The sequence below is a fragment of the Chiloscyllium punctatum genome, chromosome X (assembly GCF_047496795.1).
Source record: "Chiloscyllium punctatum isolate Juve2018m chromosome X, sChiPun1.3, whole genome shotgun sequence".
Classification (NCBI taxonomy): Eukaryota; Metazoa; Chordata; class Chondrichthyes; order Orectolobiformes; family Hemiscylliidae; genus Chiloscyllium; species Chiloscyllium punctatum.
The window spans coordinates 10164116-10177755 of record NC_092791.1 but is presented as its reverse complement, the minus strand read 5'-3'; the positions used below and the strand labels follow the sequence as shown (position 1 = coordinate 10177755).

Genomic DNA, 13640 nt, shown 5'->3' with positions numbered 1-13640 from the left:
CACATCAGGGAAGAGGACACCGCTCTTACGCTGTCTGTTACACTGTGTTAATGTTGCTACAGCCCATTCGGATCCGCGTCTCCTTGTTTTCAAAGTGAGGGCTGTCGCCAGCCTTCACTTTGCACACACTGGAGCCAGTTGGCACTGCCTGGCAGTGCCCAGAGTCACAAGTTGGACACTGGGCTCACTGTTCTCCCCCCTCACCCTCAAAAAAAATGGGAAAATTGCCTTTTAAAATAATGCTGCGTTCCTGGCACCAGGGCTTGTGGAACTGTCGGTTTTTCAACACAGTGCACAGAGCAACTACCACACCAGGATCCCAGGGTCAGGCAACAGGAGCAGGTCCTCTTTCCATCCCCTTCACAACATCAACCCACCGTCTCTTTCTCTCCCTTTCTCCCATTCCCCTCTCTCCCTCACATCATCCTCAATGCCATTTTCCTGCCTTATCCCCTTACTGATGAAAGAGGAGTTGAGTATTGGGATGGCGGAGTTGACTCGATCGGCTGAATGGTCTGTTTCTGCTCTTACTTCTGAGCGTCTTACAGTCCTGGATGGTGTCAAGCTTCTTGAGTGTTGTTGGAGCTGCCCCCATCCAGACCACGTGGGGAGTATTCCGTCACATTCCTGACTTTAGATTAGATTACAGTGTGGAAATAGGCCCTTCGGCCCAACAAGTCCACACCGACCCGCCGAAGTGCAACCCACCCATACCCCTACATTTACCCCTTACCTAACACTACGGGCAATTTAGCATGGCCAATTCACCCGACCTGCAGGAGTGTGGAGTGTGGGAGGAAACCGGAGCACCTGGAGGAAACCCACGCAGACACGGGGAGAACATGCAAACTCCACACAGTCAGTCGCCTGAGGCGGGAATTGAACCCGGGTCTCTGGCGCTGTGAGGCAGCAGTGCTAACCACTGTGCCACCGTGCCGCCCCCAACTTGTGCCTTATAGATGGTGGGACAGGCTTCGGGGAGTCAGGAGGGGAGTTACTCGCTGCAGGATTCCCAGAATCCACCCTACTCTTGGAGCCACTGGATTCATATGGCAAGATCAGTCCAGTTTAGTTTCAGTATTGGAGTAGGCAATGGTCTAGTAGTATTATCGCCAGACTGTTATCCAGAGACCTAGGTAATCTCCTGGGGACCTGGGTTTAAATCCCACCACAGCAGAGGGTGGAATTTGAATTCAATAAAAATCCAGAATTAAGAATCTAAAGATGACCATCAATCCATTGTCGATTGTCATAAAAACCCATCTGATTGACTAATATCTTATAGGGAAGGAAATTGCCATCTTTACCTCGTCTGGACTACATGTGACTCCAGACCCACAGCCAACATGGTTGCCTCCTAATTGCCCTCTGGGATGGGCAATAAATGCTGGCCTAGCCAGCGGCACCCTCATCCCATGATTGAATAAAAAAACTGTTTGCGGTCAACAGTTACCCCCAAGATGTTGATAGTAAGGGACTCGGTAAAGGCAATATCATTGAATGTCACGTAGAGATGCTTAGATCCTCTCTTGTTGGAGATGGACATTGCCTGGCATTTGTGTGGCATGAACGTTACTTACTACACATGATTCTATGAGCACAGGCGAACAAAGTAGGTGACGTGTGGAAAATCAATCCCTGTTACTTATATCATTGTGGTCTCCAGGTGGGATTGGAAACAGAAAAGATCAGGAATAGTGGTGCACAGAGGCTCGCACTGCCATGTCACAGGTTCGACTCCACCCTTGGGTGAATGTGTAGAGTTTGTGCATTCTGCCTGTGTCTGCGTGGGTTTCCTCCCACAGTCACAAAGATGTGCAGGTTAGGGTGGATTGGTCGTGCTAAATTGCCCGGACAGTGTGCAGGTGGGTTAGCCACGCAAAATGCAAGGGTTACAGGGATAGGGGAGAGGGTGGGATCAGAGGGTCGGTGTGGACTTGATGGCCTGCTTCCACACACTGGAGGGATTCTATGATATGCACTCGGTAAAGTGCCACCACGTTGGCTGTGGGTCTGGAGTCACATGTACGCCAGACCAGGTAAAGATAGCAGTTTCCTTCTCTAGGAGGCATTACTGAACCAGATGGGGTTTCCTGACAATTGACACATGGTCATTATTAGACTCTTAATTCCAGATTTTATTGAATTCAAATGCCACCACCAGCTGTGACAGGATTCAAACCCAGGTCCCTAGGACTTTAGATTTTAGATTAGATTAGATTTAGATTACCTACAGTGTGGAAACAGGCCCTTCGGCCCAACAAGTCCACACCGCCCCGCCGAAGCGTAACCCACCCATACATCTACATCTACCCCTTACCTACACTACGGGCAATTTACCCTGGCCAATTCACCTGACCTGCACATCTTTGGACTGTGGGAGGAAACCGGAGCACCCGGAGGAAACCCACGCAGACACGGGGAGAACGTGCAAACTCCACACAGTCAGTCGCCTGAGGCGGGAATTGAACCCAGGTCTCTGGCGCTGTGAGGCAGCAGTGCTAACCACTGTGCCACCGTGCCGCTGGGATTTTGCTGGGATTTTGGATTTACGGTCAAGCGACAACACGACTGGGCCATTGCCTCCCTGTGCCCACAACAAAGAGCATCAGATGGGTCAACACAGACACGAACAACTGAATGTGAAATCATGGCAAAGGTTGGCGAGGGACCCTTGCAATGTACAAGGAAGAATACTCGTTCGCAAAAGTCTTCACGTTACACCGATCTTACCGTACTTATCCAAGAAGAGGAAGAAGAAGGTGTCTATAATCGTAATTAGCACTCCTCCCCACAGGGGAATCCTAAACAATAAAGAAGATGTGGTAAGAGAAACAATTCGGCAGTTGAGTTTTTTCAAATCCAGATTCTAGATTCGAGTGGTGCTGGAAAAGCACAGCAGGTCAGGCAGCGTCCGAGGAGCAGGAAAATCGACGTTTCGGGCAAAAGCCCTTCATCAGGAACAGACGTCTGTTCCTGATGAAGGGCTTTGGCCCGAAACGTCGATTTTCCTGCTCCTCGGACGCTGCCTGACCTGCTGTGCTTTTCCAGCACCACTCGAATCTAGAATCTGGTTTCCAGCATCTGCAGTCCTTGTTTTTACCTTTTTTTCAAATCCAGTCATGGGATGCTGGTGTCACTGTCTCGATTGCCCATCCCTAGTTGCCCTTTGAGACGGTGGTGGTGACTTGCCCTCTTGAACCGTTACAGTCCACAGGCAGTAGAACATTGTGAGGGAGGAACTTCCAGTATTTTGACCCTGTCTGTGACTGTGCACTGTCTGGCAGAATACCAGCCTGAATCCTGACACTGCAAAACCGGACGGGACACCATTTGCGAGAAGCAAGTCGCCAAGATGCCAGCACAGCCCTCATGGTGCTTGCTCATTTTGGATCGCTAAAAGTAATGCAGGGGTGACTTGACAGAACCAGATACATTCACAGTTTGCAACAATGCTATTTGTGCCAGCTCTTTGCCGGATTGAATCCCAATTCGCCCTCACCGTCAAACAATTCCCAATTTTCTGCTGGAAACAATCCTATTGGTGCTTGTAGTCTTTCTTGGTCAAACATTCAGTACAGACAAAGAGAGAAAGACTCCCATGGAGATTGTTCCTTTCAGGACTTCAAGATATGTTCAAAACCCTTTTCAGCCAATGAAGTAATCGGACGTGCAATGTCGGAAGAATCGCAGCAATCTTCTGTCTGAAGACATTTAGAGTCATAGCAATGTACAGCACGGAAACAGACCCTTCGGTCCAACCCATCCATGTCAACCAGATATCCAAATTAATCTAGTCCCATTTGCCAGCACTTGGCCCATATCCTTCTAAGCCCTTCCTATTCATATACCCATCCAAATGCCTTTTAAAAGTCGCAATTGTACCAGCCTCCACCACTTCCTCTGGCAGCTCATTCCATACACGTACCACCCTCTGTGTGAAAACGTAGCCCCTTAGGTCCCTTTTATATCTTTCCCCTCTCACCCTAAACCTATGCCCCTCTAGTTCTGGGCTCCCTGACCCCAGGGAAAAGACTTTGTCTATTTATCCTATCCATGCCCCTCATGATTTTGTAAACCTCTATAAGGTCACCCCTCAGCCTCCGACGCTCCAGAGAAGACAGCCCTAGCTTATTCAGCCTCTCCCTGTAGCTCAAACCCTCCAATCCTGGCACCATCCTTGTAAATCCTTCCTGAACCGTTTTAAGTTACACAACATCTTTCCTATAGTAGGGAGACCAGAATTGCACGCAGCATTTCAAAAGTGGCTGAACCAATGAGGTATACAGCCACAACATGACCTCCCAACTCCTCCACTCAATGCACTGACCAATAAACTCAAACAAATTGGAGGTGCATTGGACAGTGAAGAACATTACCTCAGAGTACAACAGGATCTTGATCAAATGGGCTAATGGGCCAAGGAGGGGCAGACGGAGTTTAATTTAGATAAATGTGAGGTGCTGCATTTTGGAAAGGCAAATCAGGGCAGAACCTATACAGTTAATGGTAAGGTCCTGGGGAGTATTGCTGAACCTTTGACCTCGGAGTGCAGGTTCATAGTTCTTTGAAAATGGAGTCACAGGTGATTAGGATCGTGAAGGAGGCGTTTGGTATAGAACATAGAACATAAGGACCAGGAGCAGGAGTAGGCCTGCTCTGCCAATCAACAAGATCATGGCGAATCTTTTTGTGGACTCTGCTCCACTTACCCACGTTTTCACCAAATCTCTTAATTCCTTTATTTTTCAAAAAAAAGTATCTACCTTAGCTTTAAAAGCGATTACTGAAATAGCATCAACTACTTCCCTGGGCAGGGAATTCCATCGATTCACAACCCTCCGAGTGAAGAAGTTCCTTCTCAGTTCAGTCCTTAATCTGCTCCTTTGTCCTAGTCACACTTATTAGTGGAAACATCCTCTTTCAATTTTATCGATTCCCTTCATAATTTGACATGTTTTTATAAGATCCCCTCCATTCTTCTGAAAATCCCAGTCTAATCCAGTCTAATCCCAGTCTACTCAGTCTCTCATCATAAGCTGACCCCCCTCAACTCCGGAATCAACCTCATGAACCTCTTCTGCACTCCCTCCAGTGCCAGCACGTCCTTTCTCAAATGAGGAGACCAAACCTGCACACAGTATTCCGGGTGTGGTCTCTCCAGCACCTTGTACAGCTGCAACATAACCTCCCTGCTTTTAAACTCAATCCCTTTACCAATTAAGGACAAAATTCCATTTGCCTTCCTAATGAGCTGTTGTACCAGCAGACCAACCCTCAGTGATTCATGCACAAGGACACCCAGCTCCCTCTGCACAGCAGCATACTGCCATTTGTTACCATTCAAGTAATAATCTATTTTGCTGTTACTCCAACCAAAATGGATGACTTCACACTTACTGACATTGTATTTTATCTGCCAGACCTTTGCCCACTCACTCAATGTATCTACGTTCCTCTGCAAAGTTTCACAGTCTTCTGCACATTTCGCTCTGCCACTCATCTTAGTGTCATCTGCAAACTTTGACACCCTACACGTGGGGGTCCCCAACTCCAAAGCATCGACATAAATTGTAAATAATTATGGTCCCAACACCGATCCCTGAGGCACACCACGAGTCACTGATTGCCAGCCAGAATAGCACTCATTTATTCCTACTCTTTGCTTCCTGTCAGTCAAGCAATCCTCGATCCACAATAATACTCTAACCCTGACACCATGCATCCTTATCTTATGCAGCAGCCTCATGTGCGGCACCTTGTCAAAGGCCTTTTGGAAATCTAGGGACACCACATCCACTGGGTCCCCGTGGTCCACTTTGCTTGAAATGTTTTCATAGAATTTCAAAAGATTTGTGAAGCATGACCTGCCCTTCATGAACCCATGCTGCGTCTGTACAATGGGACAACTTATTTTGAGATGCCCTGCTATTTCTTCCTTGATAATAGACTCAAGAGTCTTCCCCACGACAGAGGTTAACCTAACCGATCTATAATTACCCATCTTTTGTCGACCTCCTTTTGTAAACAGTTGGCGTCACATTTGCTGTTTTCCAATCTGCTGGGACTGCCCCAGAGTCCAGCGACTTTTGGAAAATTACCACCAGTCCACCTGCTATTTCTCCCACCATCTCTTTTAGTACTCTGGGATGCATTCCATCAGGGCCAGGAGACTCATCTATCCTTAGCTCCATTAGCTTACCCAATGCTAGCTCTTCCGTAATAATAATTGTTTCCAGGTCCTCACCTACCTTCGTCTCTTTGTCACTTTCTGGCATGTTATTAGTGTCCTCCACTGTGAAGACTGATGCAAAGTACCTGTTCAGTGCCTCAGCCATTTCCTCATATCCCATAACTAACTGGCCCTTCTCATCCTCTAAAGGACCAACATTTACTTTAGCCACTCTTCTTTGTTTTATTTATTTATAGAAATTTCTGCTATCTGTTTTTATATTCTGTGCTAGGTTTTTTTCTCATACTCGATTATACTTTTCTTCATAGCTCTTTTTGTAGCTTTCTGTTGACTTTTAAAGTTTTCCCAATCTTCTAGATTCCTGCTGTTTTTGGCCACTTTGTATGCCTTCTCTTTCACTTTGAGTGCCTGCCTTACTTCCTTAGACATTCCTGGCAGGTTACCCCTCCTCTTCCAGTCTTTCCTTCTCCCTGGAATATACTTTTGCTGAGCACTTTGAAAAATTTCTTTGAAAGTCCTCCACTGTTCGTCAACTGTCGCACCATATCGTCTCTGCTTCCAGTCTGCTTTGGCCAGGTCCTCTCTCATTCACTCATAGCCCCCCTTATTCAAGCACAGGACCCTGGTATTGGATTTTATCTTGACACTCTCCATCTGTGTTCTAAATTCAACCACACTATGATCGCTCTTTCCGAGAGGATCCGTAATTATGAGGTCAGTAATTATTCCTGCCTCTTTGCACAGGACCAGATCTAGGATAGCTTGATCCCTCTTTGGTTCCATTCCATACTGTTCAAGAAAACTATAACAGAAAGAGTCAATGAACACCTCCTCAAGGCTACCCTGACCAAGCTGGCTTGACCAATCTACATGTAGATTAAAATCCCCCATAATAATAGCAGTACCATTTTTGCCGGCATTAGTTATTTCCTTGTTTATGGCCTGGCCCAATGTGATGTTATTATTTGGTGGCCTATAGACTACGCCTATCAGTGAATCTTTCTTCTTGGAATTCCTAATTTCCACCCAAATTTCGACCTCATGCTCCATCTGACCTTTATTGGTCAGAGCATTGAATACAGGAGCTGGGAGGTCATGTTGCAGCTGGACAGGACATTGGTTAGGCCACTTTTAGAATATTGTGTGCAATTCTGGTCTCCTTCCTTGTAGAAAGGATGTTGTGAAACTTGAAAGGGTCCAGAAAAGATTTACAAGATTTACAAGATTTACATGTTGCCAGGGTTGGAGGATCTGAGCTACAGGGAGAGGCTGAACAGGCTGGGGCTGTTTTCTCTGGAGCGTCGGAGACTGAGGGGTGACCTTATAGAGGTTTATAAAGTCAAGGGGGACATGGATAGGGTGAATAGCCAAGGTCTTTTCCTTGGGTTGGGGCAGTCCAGAATTAGAGGGTATAAGTTTAGGGTGAGAGGGGAAAGATATAAAAGGGGCCCAAGGGGCAACCTTTTCACACAGAGGGTGGTACGGGTATGGAATGAGCTGCCAGAGGATGTGGTTTGAGTTACATTTAATGTATCTGGATGGATACATGAATAGGAAGGATTTAGAAGGCTATAGGCAAAGTGCTGGCAAATGGAACAAGATCAATTTAGGATATCAGGCCAGCATGAATGAGTTGGACCAAAGGGTCTGTTTCTGTGGTGCATTACTCCACGACTATGACTCTATGATAGCAAATGCCTTCTTTCACCACCCAGTCTACCTTTCCATACACCTTTGCATAAGGTGACCCCTCATCAGAGCAAGCGTGCATCTTCTCCCCCATCCTTTAGGATTTCAAATAAAACTTCAGTGAGTCTCTTCGGAGACCTCCCTGCTTCACTCTGAGTCGATTGGATTCTCCTTTGAATCACTGGCCTGTATACTTCAGTTTCCAAACCAAACTTGAAAAAGGGGGAGAGAACTGAGCTCTGTATTTCAGCCCCCTCCTTAGAACCATTGGCAGCGTACTGGGGAAGCTAGACTTGTGCACTCTGGATGGATTTCCTGTCCACTTTATAAAGGCATGCTCTAAATTGCACACACCAAATTGTAGTCTGAGCATTGTGTCGTATATATAGGTTGCTACCTCATCACTCTTGCTCCTATTTTCCTTTCCGAGCACTATCTGGGTACTCTGGTGAGATCGCCCTCTACTGCTCTCTTCCTGGGGTTCACAGCTTATACTGGGCAATTGTGCCTCCCCAATCTCCAATCTTTCACCCCGCTGCTTGTCCTTATGGTCAGCTTCCTGAGACTACAGACAGTGTGCCGTAGAATGAAATTCTTTCCCTGCTGTCTCAGTTCACCCACTGCCAAGTGGACACACTCACCCTCCCACAATCCATCTGCAGCAGCTGCTGGGTTGAACAGATTTGTGTGTTGCTGGAAAAAGGAGATGCGTTGTCATAACTTGACAGAATCGCAAGAATACCAAATCGTAATTTCCACTCCATGGGAAGAGGATATTGATGGCTGGCAGGTAAATTCCGAGTCAGTGGCTCTATCAGTCAACCAATTGGTATCCTCATGCAATATACATTGTGGCAACCTTTGAGATGTGGCATTCTTGCCCTTCAGTCCTGATGAAGAGCATCAAACACATCTTCCTCTGCTTTCTGGCAAGAGACGTTAAGTAGCTGTGCTTCACATTGAACAGCATCTGCCACCTGGCAGCCCAACCTGGGAAGGTGTCCATAACAATCCTTCAATAACAAGCCCAGTTTCAGGTTTAAGCCTGTTAACCACGGTGCCAGTGAACCACCTGGCTTGAATAGGTCTTCCTCTGAAGGTCGCAGGTTCAGGCTATGCAGGGCTTGGATGTTGACCAAGTGCACAAGAGGGTTGATCTGGTGGGGTTAGGGAGAGACGGGAGGGATTGCGGACAGTAGAGGAAAAGGTGGCAGCAGAGTGGCAATATTATTGGCTGGTAATTGAGAACCTCAGGCTAATGTTCTGGGGATTTTGGCTTGGATCTCATGATGAAGGATAGTGAAGTCTGAATTCAGTACGAACCTGGAAATAAAATGCTGGCCTAATGATGACCATGGAACCATGGTCAATTGTTATAAAAACCAATCTGGTACACACATGTCCTTCAGGGAAAGAAACTGCCGTCCTTACCTGATCTGGGCCGACAAGTGACTCCAGACCCACAGCCAATGTGGTGGACTGTCAACTGTCCCTGGGCAATTAAGGATGGGTAATAAATGGTGGGCCTAGCCAGTGGCACCCACATCCCGTGGACAAAAAGAAAACAAAGAGGTGTTCTGATGAGAAACTTGATAATGGAAGGCGAAGGTGGGCTGAATCTCAGTGAGACATCGGGGGGATTCTCACTGACCCAGAGAGGCAATCAGAGAGCAGCACAAAGACCAAATCATGGCCCAGGAGGGGACAAACAGTCCTGGAGAGAGCAACTGTCATGAACAGCACACGGAGACAGCGAGCCTGGAGAGAGAATCTCCGACTGGCTGAGAGGCTATCACTGGGGGAAACATTACTGAGGCAGGGTCTATCACTGGGGGAAACATTACTGAGGCAGGGTCTATCACTGGGGGAAACATTACTGAGGGAGGGTCTATCACTGGGGGAAACATTACTGAGGGAAGGCCTATCAACGGGGGAAACATTACTGAGGGAGGGTCTATCAATGGGGGAAACTTTACTGAGGGAGGGTCTATCACCGGGGGAAACATGACTGAGGAAGGGTCTATCATTGGGGGAAAAATTACTGAGGAAGGGTCTATCACCGGGGGAAACATTACTGAGGGAGGGTCTATCACTGGGGGAAACATTACTGAGGGAGGGTCTATCACTGGGGGAAACATTACTGAGGGAGGATCTATCCCTGGGGGAAACATTACGGAGGGAGGGTCTATCACTGGGGGAAACATTACTGAGGGAGGGTCTATCAACGGGGGAAACATTACTGAGGGGTGGCTTATCATTGGGGGAAACATTACTGAGGGAGGTTCTATCCCTGGGGTAAACATTAATGAGGAATGACCTATGACTGGGGGAAACATTACTGAGGGAGGGTCTATCACTGGGGGAAACGATACTGAGGGAGGGTCTATCACTGGGGGAAACATTACTGAGGGAGGGTCTATTAACGGGAGAAACATTACTGAGGGAGGGTCTATCACCGGGGGAAACATTACTGAGGGAGGGTCTATCACTGGGGGAAACATTACTGAGGAAGGGTCTATCACTGGGGGATACTCTACTGAGGGAGGGCCTATCACCGGGGGAAACATTACTGAGGGATGGTTTATCATAGGGGAAACATTACTGAGGGAGGGCTTATCATTGGGGGAAACATTACTGAGGGAGGGTCGATCACTGGGGGAAACATTACTGAGGGAGGGTCTATCAACGGGGGAAACATTACTGAGGGAGGGCTTATCATTGGGGGAAACATTACTGAGGGAGGGCCTATCACCGGGGGAAACATTACTGAGGAAGGGTCTATCACTGGGGGATACTCTACTGAGGGAGGGCCTATCACCGGGGGAAACATTATTGAGGGATGGTTTATCATAGGGGAAACATTACTGAGGCAGGGCCTATCACTGGGGGAAACATTATTGAGGGAGGGTCTATCACCGGGGGAAACATTACTGAGTGAGGGTCTATCCCTGGGGAAAACATTACTGAGGCAGGGCCTATCACTGGGGGAAACATTACTGAGGGAGGGTCTATCACTGGGGGAAACATTAATGAGGAAGGGTCTATCACTGGGGGAAACATTACTGAGGGAGGGTCTATCACTGGGGGAAACATTAATGAGGAAGGGTCTATCACTGGGGGAAACATTAAAGAGGAAGGGTCTATCACTGGGGGAAACATTACTGAGGGAGGGTCTATCACTGGGGGAAACATTACTGAGGGAGGGTCTATCAATGGGGGTAACATTACTGAGGGAGGGTCTATCACTGGGGGAAACATTACTGAGGAAGGGTCTATCACTGGGGGAAACATTACTGAGGGAGGGCCTACCACCGGGGGAAACATTACTGAGGGAGGGCTTATCATTGGGGGAAACATTACTGAGGGAGGGTCTATCACAGGGGATACTCTACTGAGGGAGGGCCTAGCACCGGGGGAAACATTACTGAGGGATGGTTTATCATAGGGGAAACATTACTGAGGGAGGGCTTATCATTGGGGGAAACATTACTGAGGGAGGGTCGATCACTGGGGGAAACATTACTGAGGGAGGATCTATCCCTGGGGGAAACATTACTGAGGGAGTGTCTATCACTGGGGGAAACATTACTGAGGGAGGGTCTATCAACAGGGGAAACATTACTGAGGGAGGGCTTATCATTGGGGGAAACATTACTGAGGGAGGGTCTATCAGTGGGGGAAACATTACTGAGGGAGGGCCTATCACCGGGGGAAACATTACTGAGGAAGGGTCAATCACTGGGGGATACTCTACTGAGGGAGGGCCTATCACTGGGGAAACATTACTGAGGGAGAGTCTATAACTGGGGGAAACATTAATGAGGAAGGGTCTATCACTGGGGGAAACATTACTGAGGCAGGGCCTATCACTGGGGGAAACATTACTGAGGGATGGTTTACCATAGGGGAAACATTACTGAGGCAAGGTCTATCACTGGGGGAAACATTATTGAGGGAGGGCCTATCACCGGGGGAAACATTACTGAGGGAGGGCCTATCACCAGGGGAAACATTACTGAGGGAGGGCCTATCACCGGGGGAAATATTACTGAGGGAGGGTCTAAATCTGGGGGAAACATTAATGAGGAAGGGTTTATCTCTGGGGGAAACATTACTGAGGGAGGGTCTACACTGGGGGAAACAATACTGAGGGAGGGTCTATCACTGGGGGAAACATTACTGAGGGATGGTTTACCATAGGGGAAACATTACTGAGGCAGGGCCTATCACTGGGGGAAACATTACTGAGGCAGGGTCTATCACTGGGGGAAACATTACTGAGGGAGGGTCTATCACTGGGGGAAACATTACTGAGGGAAGGTCTATCAATGGGGGAAACATTACTGAGAGAGGGCTTATCATTGAGGAAAACATTACTGAGGGAGGGTCTATCACTGGGGGAAACATTACTGAGGGAGGGCCTATCACTGGGGGAAACATTACTGAGGGAGGGTCTATCACTGGGGGAAACAATACTGAGTGAGGGCCTATCACTGAGGGAAACATTACTGAGGGAGGGTCTATCACTGGGGGAAACATTACTGAGGGAGGGTCTATCAACGGAGGGAACATTACTGAGGGAGGGTCTATCAATGGGGGAAACATTACTGAGGGAGGGCTTATCATTGGGGGAAACATTACTGAGGGAGGGTCGATCACTGGGGGAAACATTACTGAGTGAGGGTCTATCACTGGGGGAAACATAACTGAGGGAGGGCCTATCACCGGGGGAAACATTACTGAGAGAGGGCTTATCATTGGGGAAAACATTACTGAGGGAGGGTCTATCAATGGGGGAAACATTACTGAGGAAGGGTCTATCACTGGGGGATACTCTACTGAGGGAGGGCCTATCACCGGGGGAAACATTACTGAGGGATGGTTTATCATAGGGGAAACATTACTGAGGGAGGGCCTTTCACTGGGGGAAACATTCCTGAGGGAGGGTCTATCACCGGGGGAAACATTACTGAGGGAGGGTCTATCACTGAGGAAACATTACTGAGGGAGGGCCTATCACCGGGGGAAACATTACTGAGGGAGGGTCTATCACTGAGGAAACATTACTGAGGGAGGGCCTATCACCGGGGGAAATAATACTGAGGGAGGGTCTATCACTGGGGGAAACATTACTGAGGGAAGGTCTATCACCGGGGGTAATATTACTGAGGGAGGGTCTATCCCTGGGGGAAACATTACTGAGGGAAGGTCTATCACCGGGGGAAACATTACTGAGGGAGTGTCTATCACCGGGGGAAACATTACTGAGGGAGGGTCTATCCCTGGGGGAAACATTACTGAGGGAGGGTCTGTCCCTGGGGGAAACAATACTGAGGGAGGGTCTATCACCGGGGGAAACATTACTGAGTGAGGGCTTATCATTGGGGGAAACATTACTGAGGGAGGGTCTATCACTGGGGGAAACATTACTGAGGGAGTACCTATCACCGGGGGCAACATTACTGAGGGAGGGCTTATCATTGGGGGAAACATTCCTGAGGGAGTGTCTATCCCTGGGGGAAACATTACTGAGGGAGGGTCTATCACTGGGGGAAACATTATTGAGGGAGGGCCTATCACCGGGGGAAACATTACTGAGGGAGGGCCTATCACCAGGGGAAACATTACTGAGGAAGGGTCTATCACTGGGGGATACTCTACTGAGGGAGAGCCTATCACCGGGGGAAACATTACTAAGGGAGGGTCTAAATCTGGGGGAAACATTAATGAGGAAGGGTTTATCTCTGGGGGAAACATT

General features: G+C 48.1%; 1 protein-coding gene across 1 annotated transcript in view; it reads right to left on the bottom strand.

Moving 5' to 3' along the window:
- Positions 1 to 13640, bottom strand: part of LOC140471184 (natural resistance-associated macrophage protein 2-like) — a 199706-nt gene that overhangs the window by 113403 nt on the left and 72663 nt on the right. Inside the window, exon 8 of the mRNA XM_072567072.1 lies at positions 2734 to 2804. Coding sequence (XP_072423173.1) covers positions 2734 to 2804 — 71 coding nt within the window. The remainder of the gene's footprint in view (positions 1 to 2733; positions 2805 to 13640) is intronic.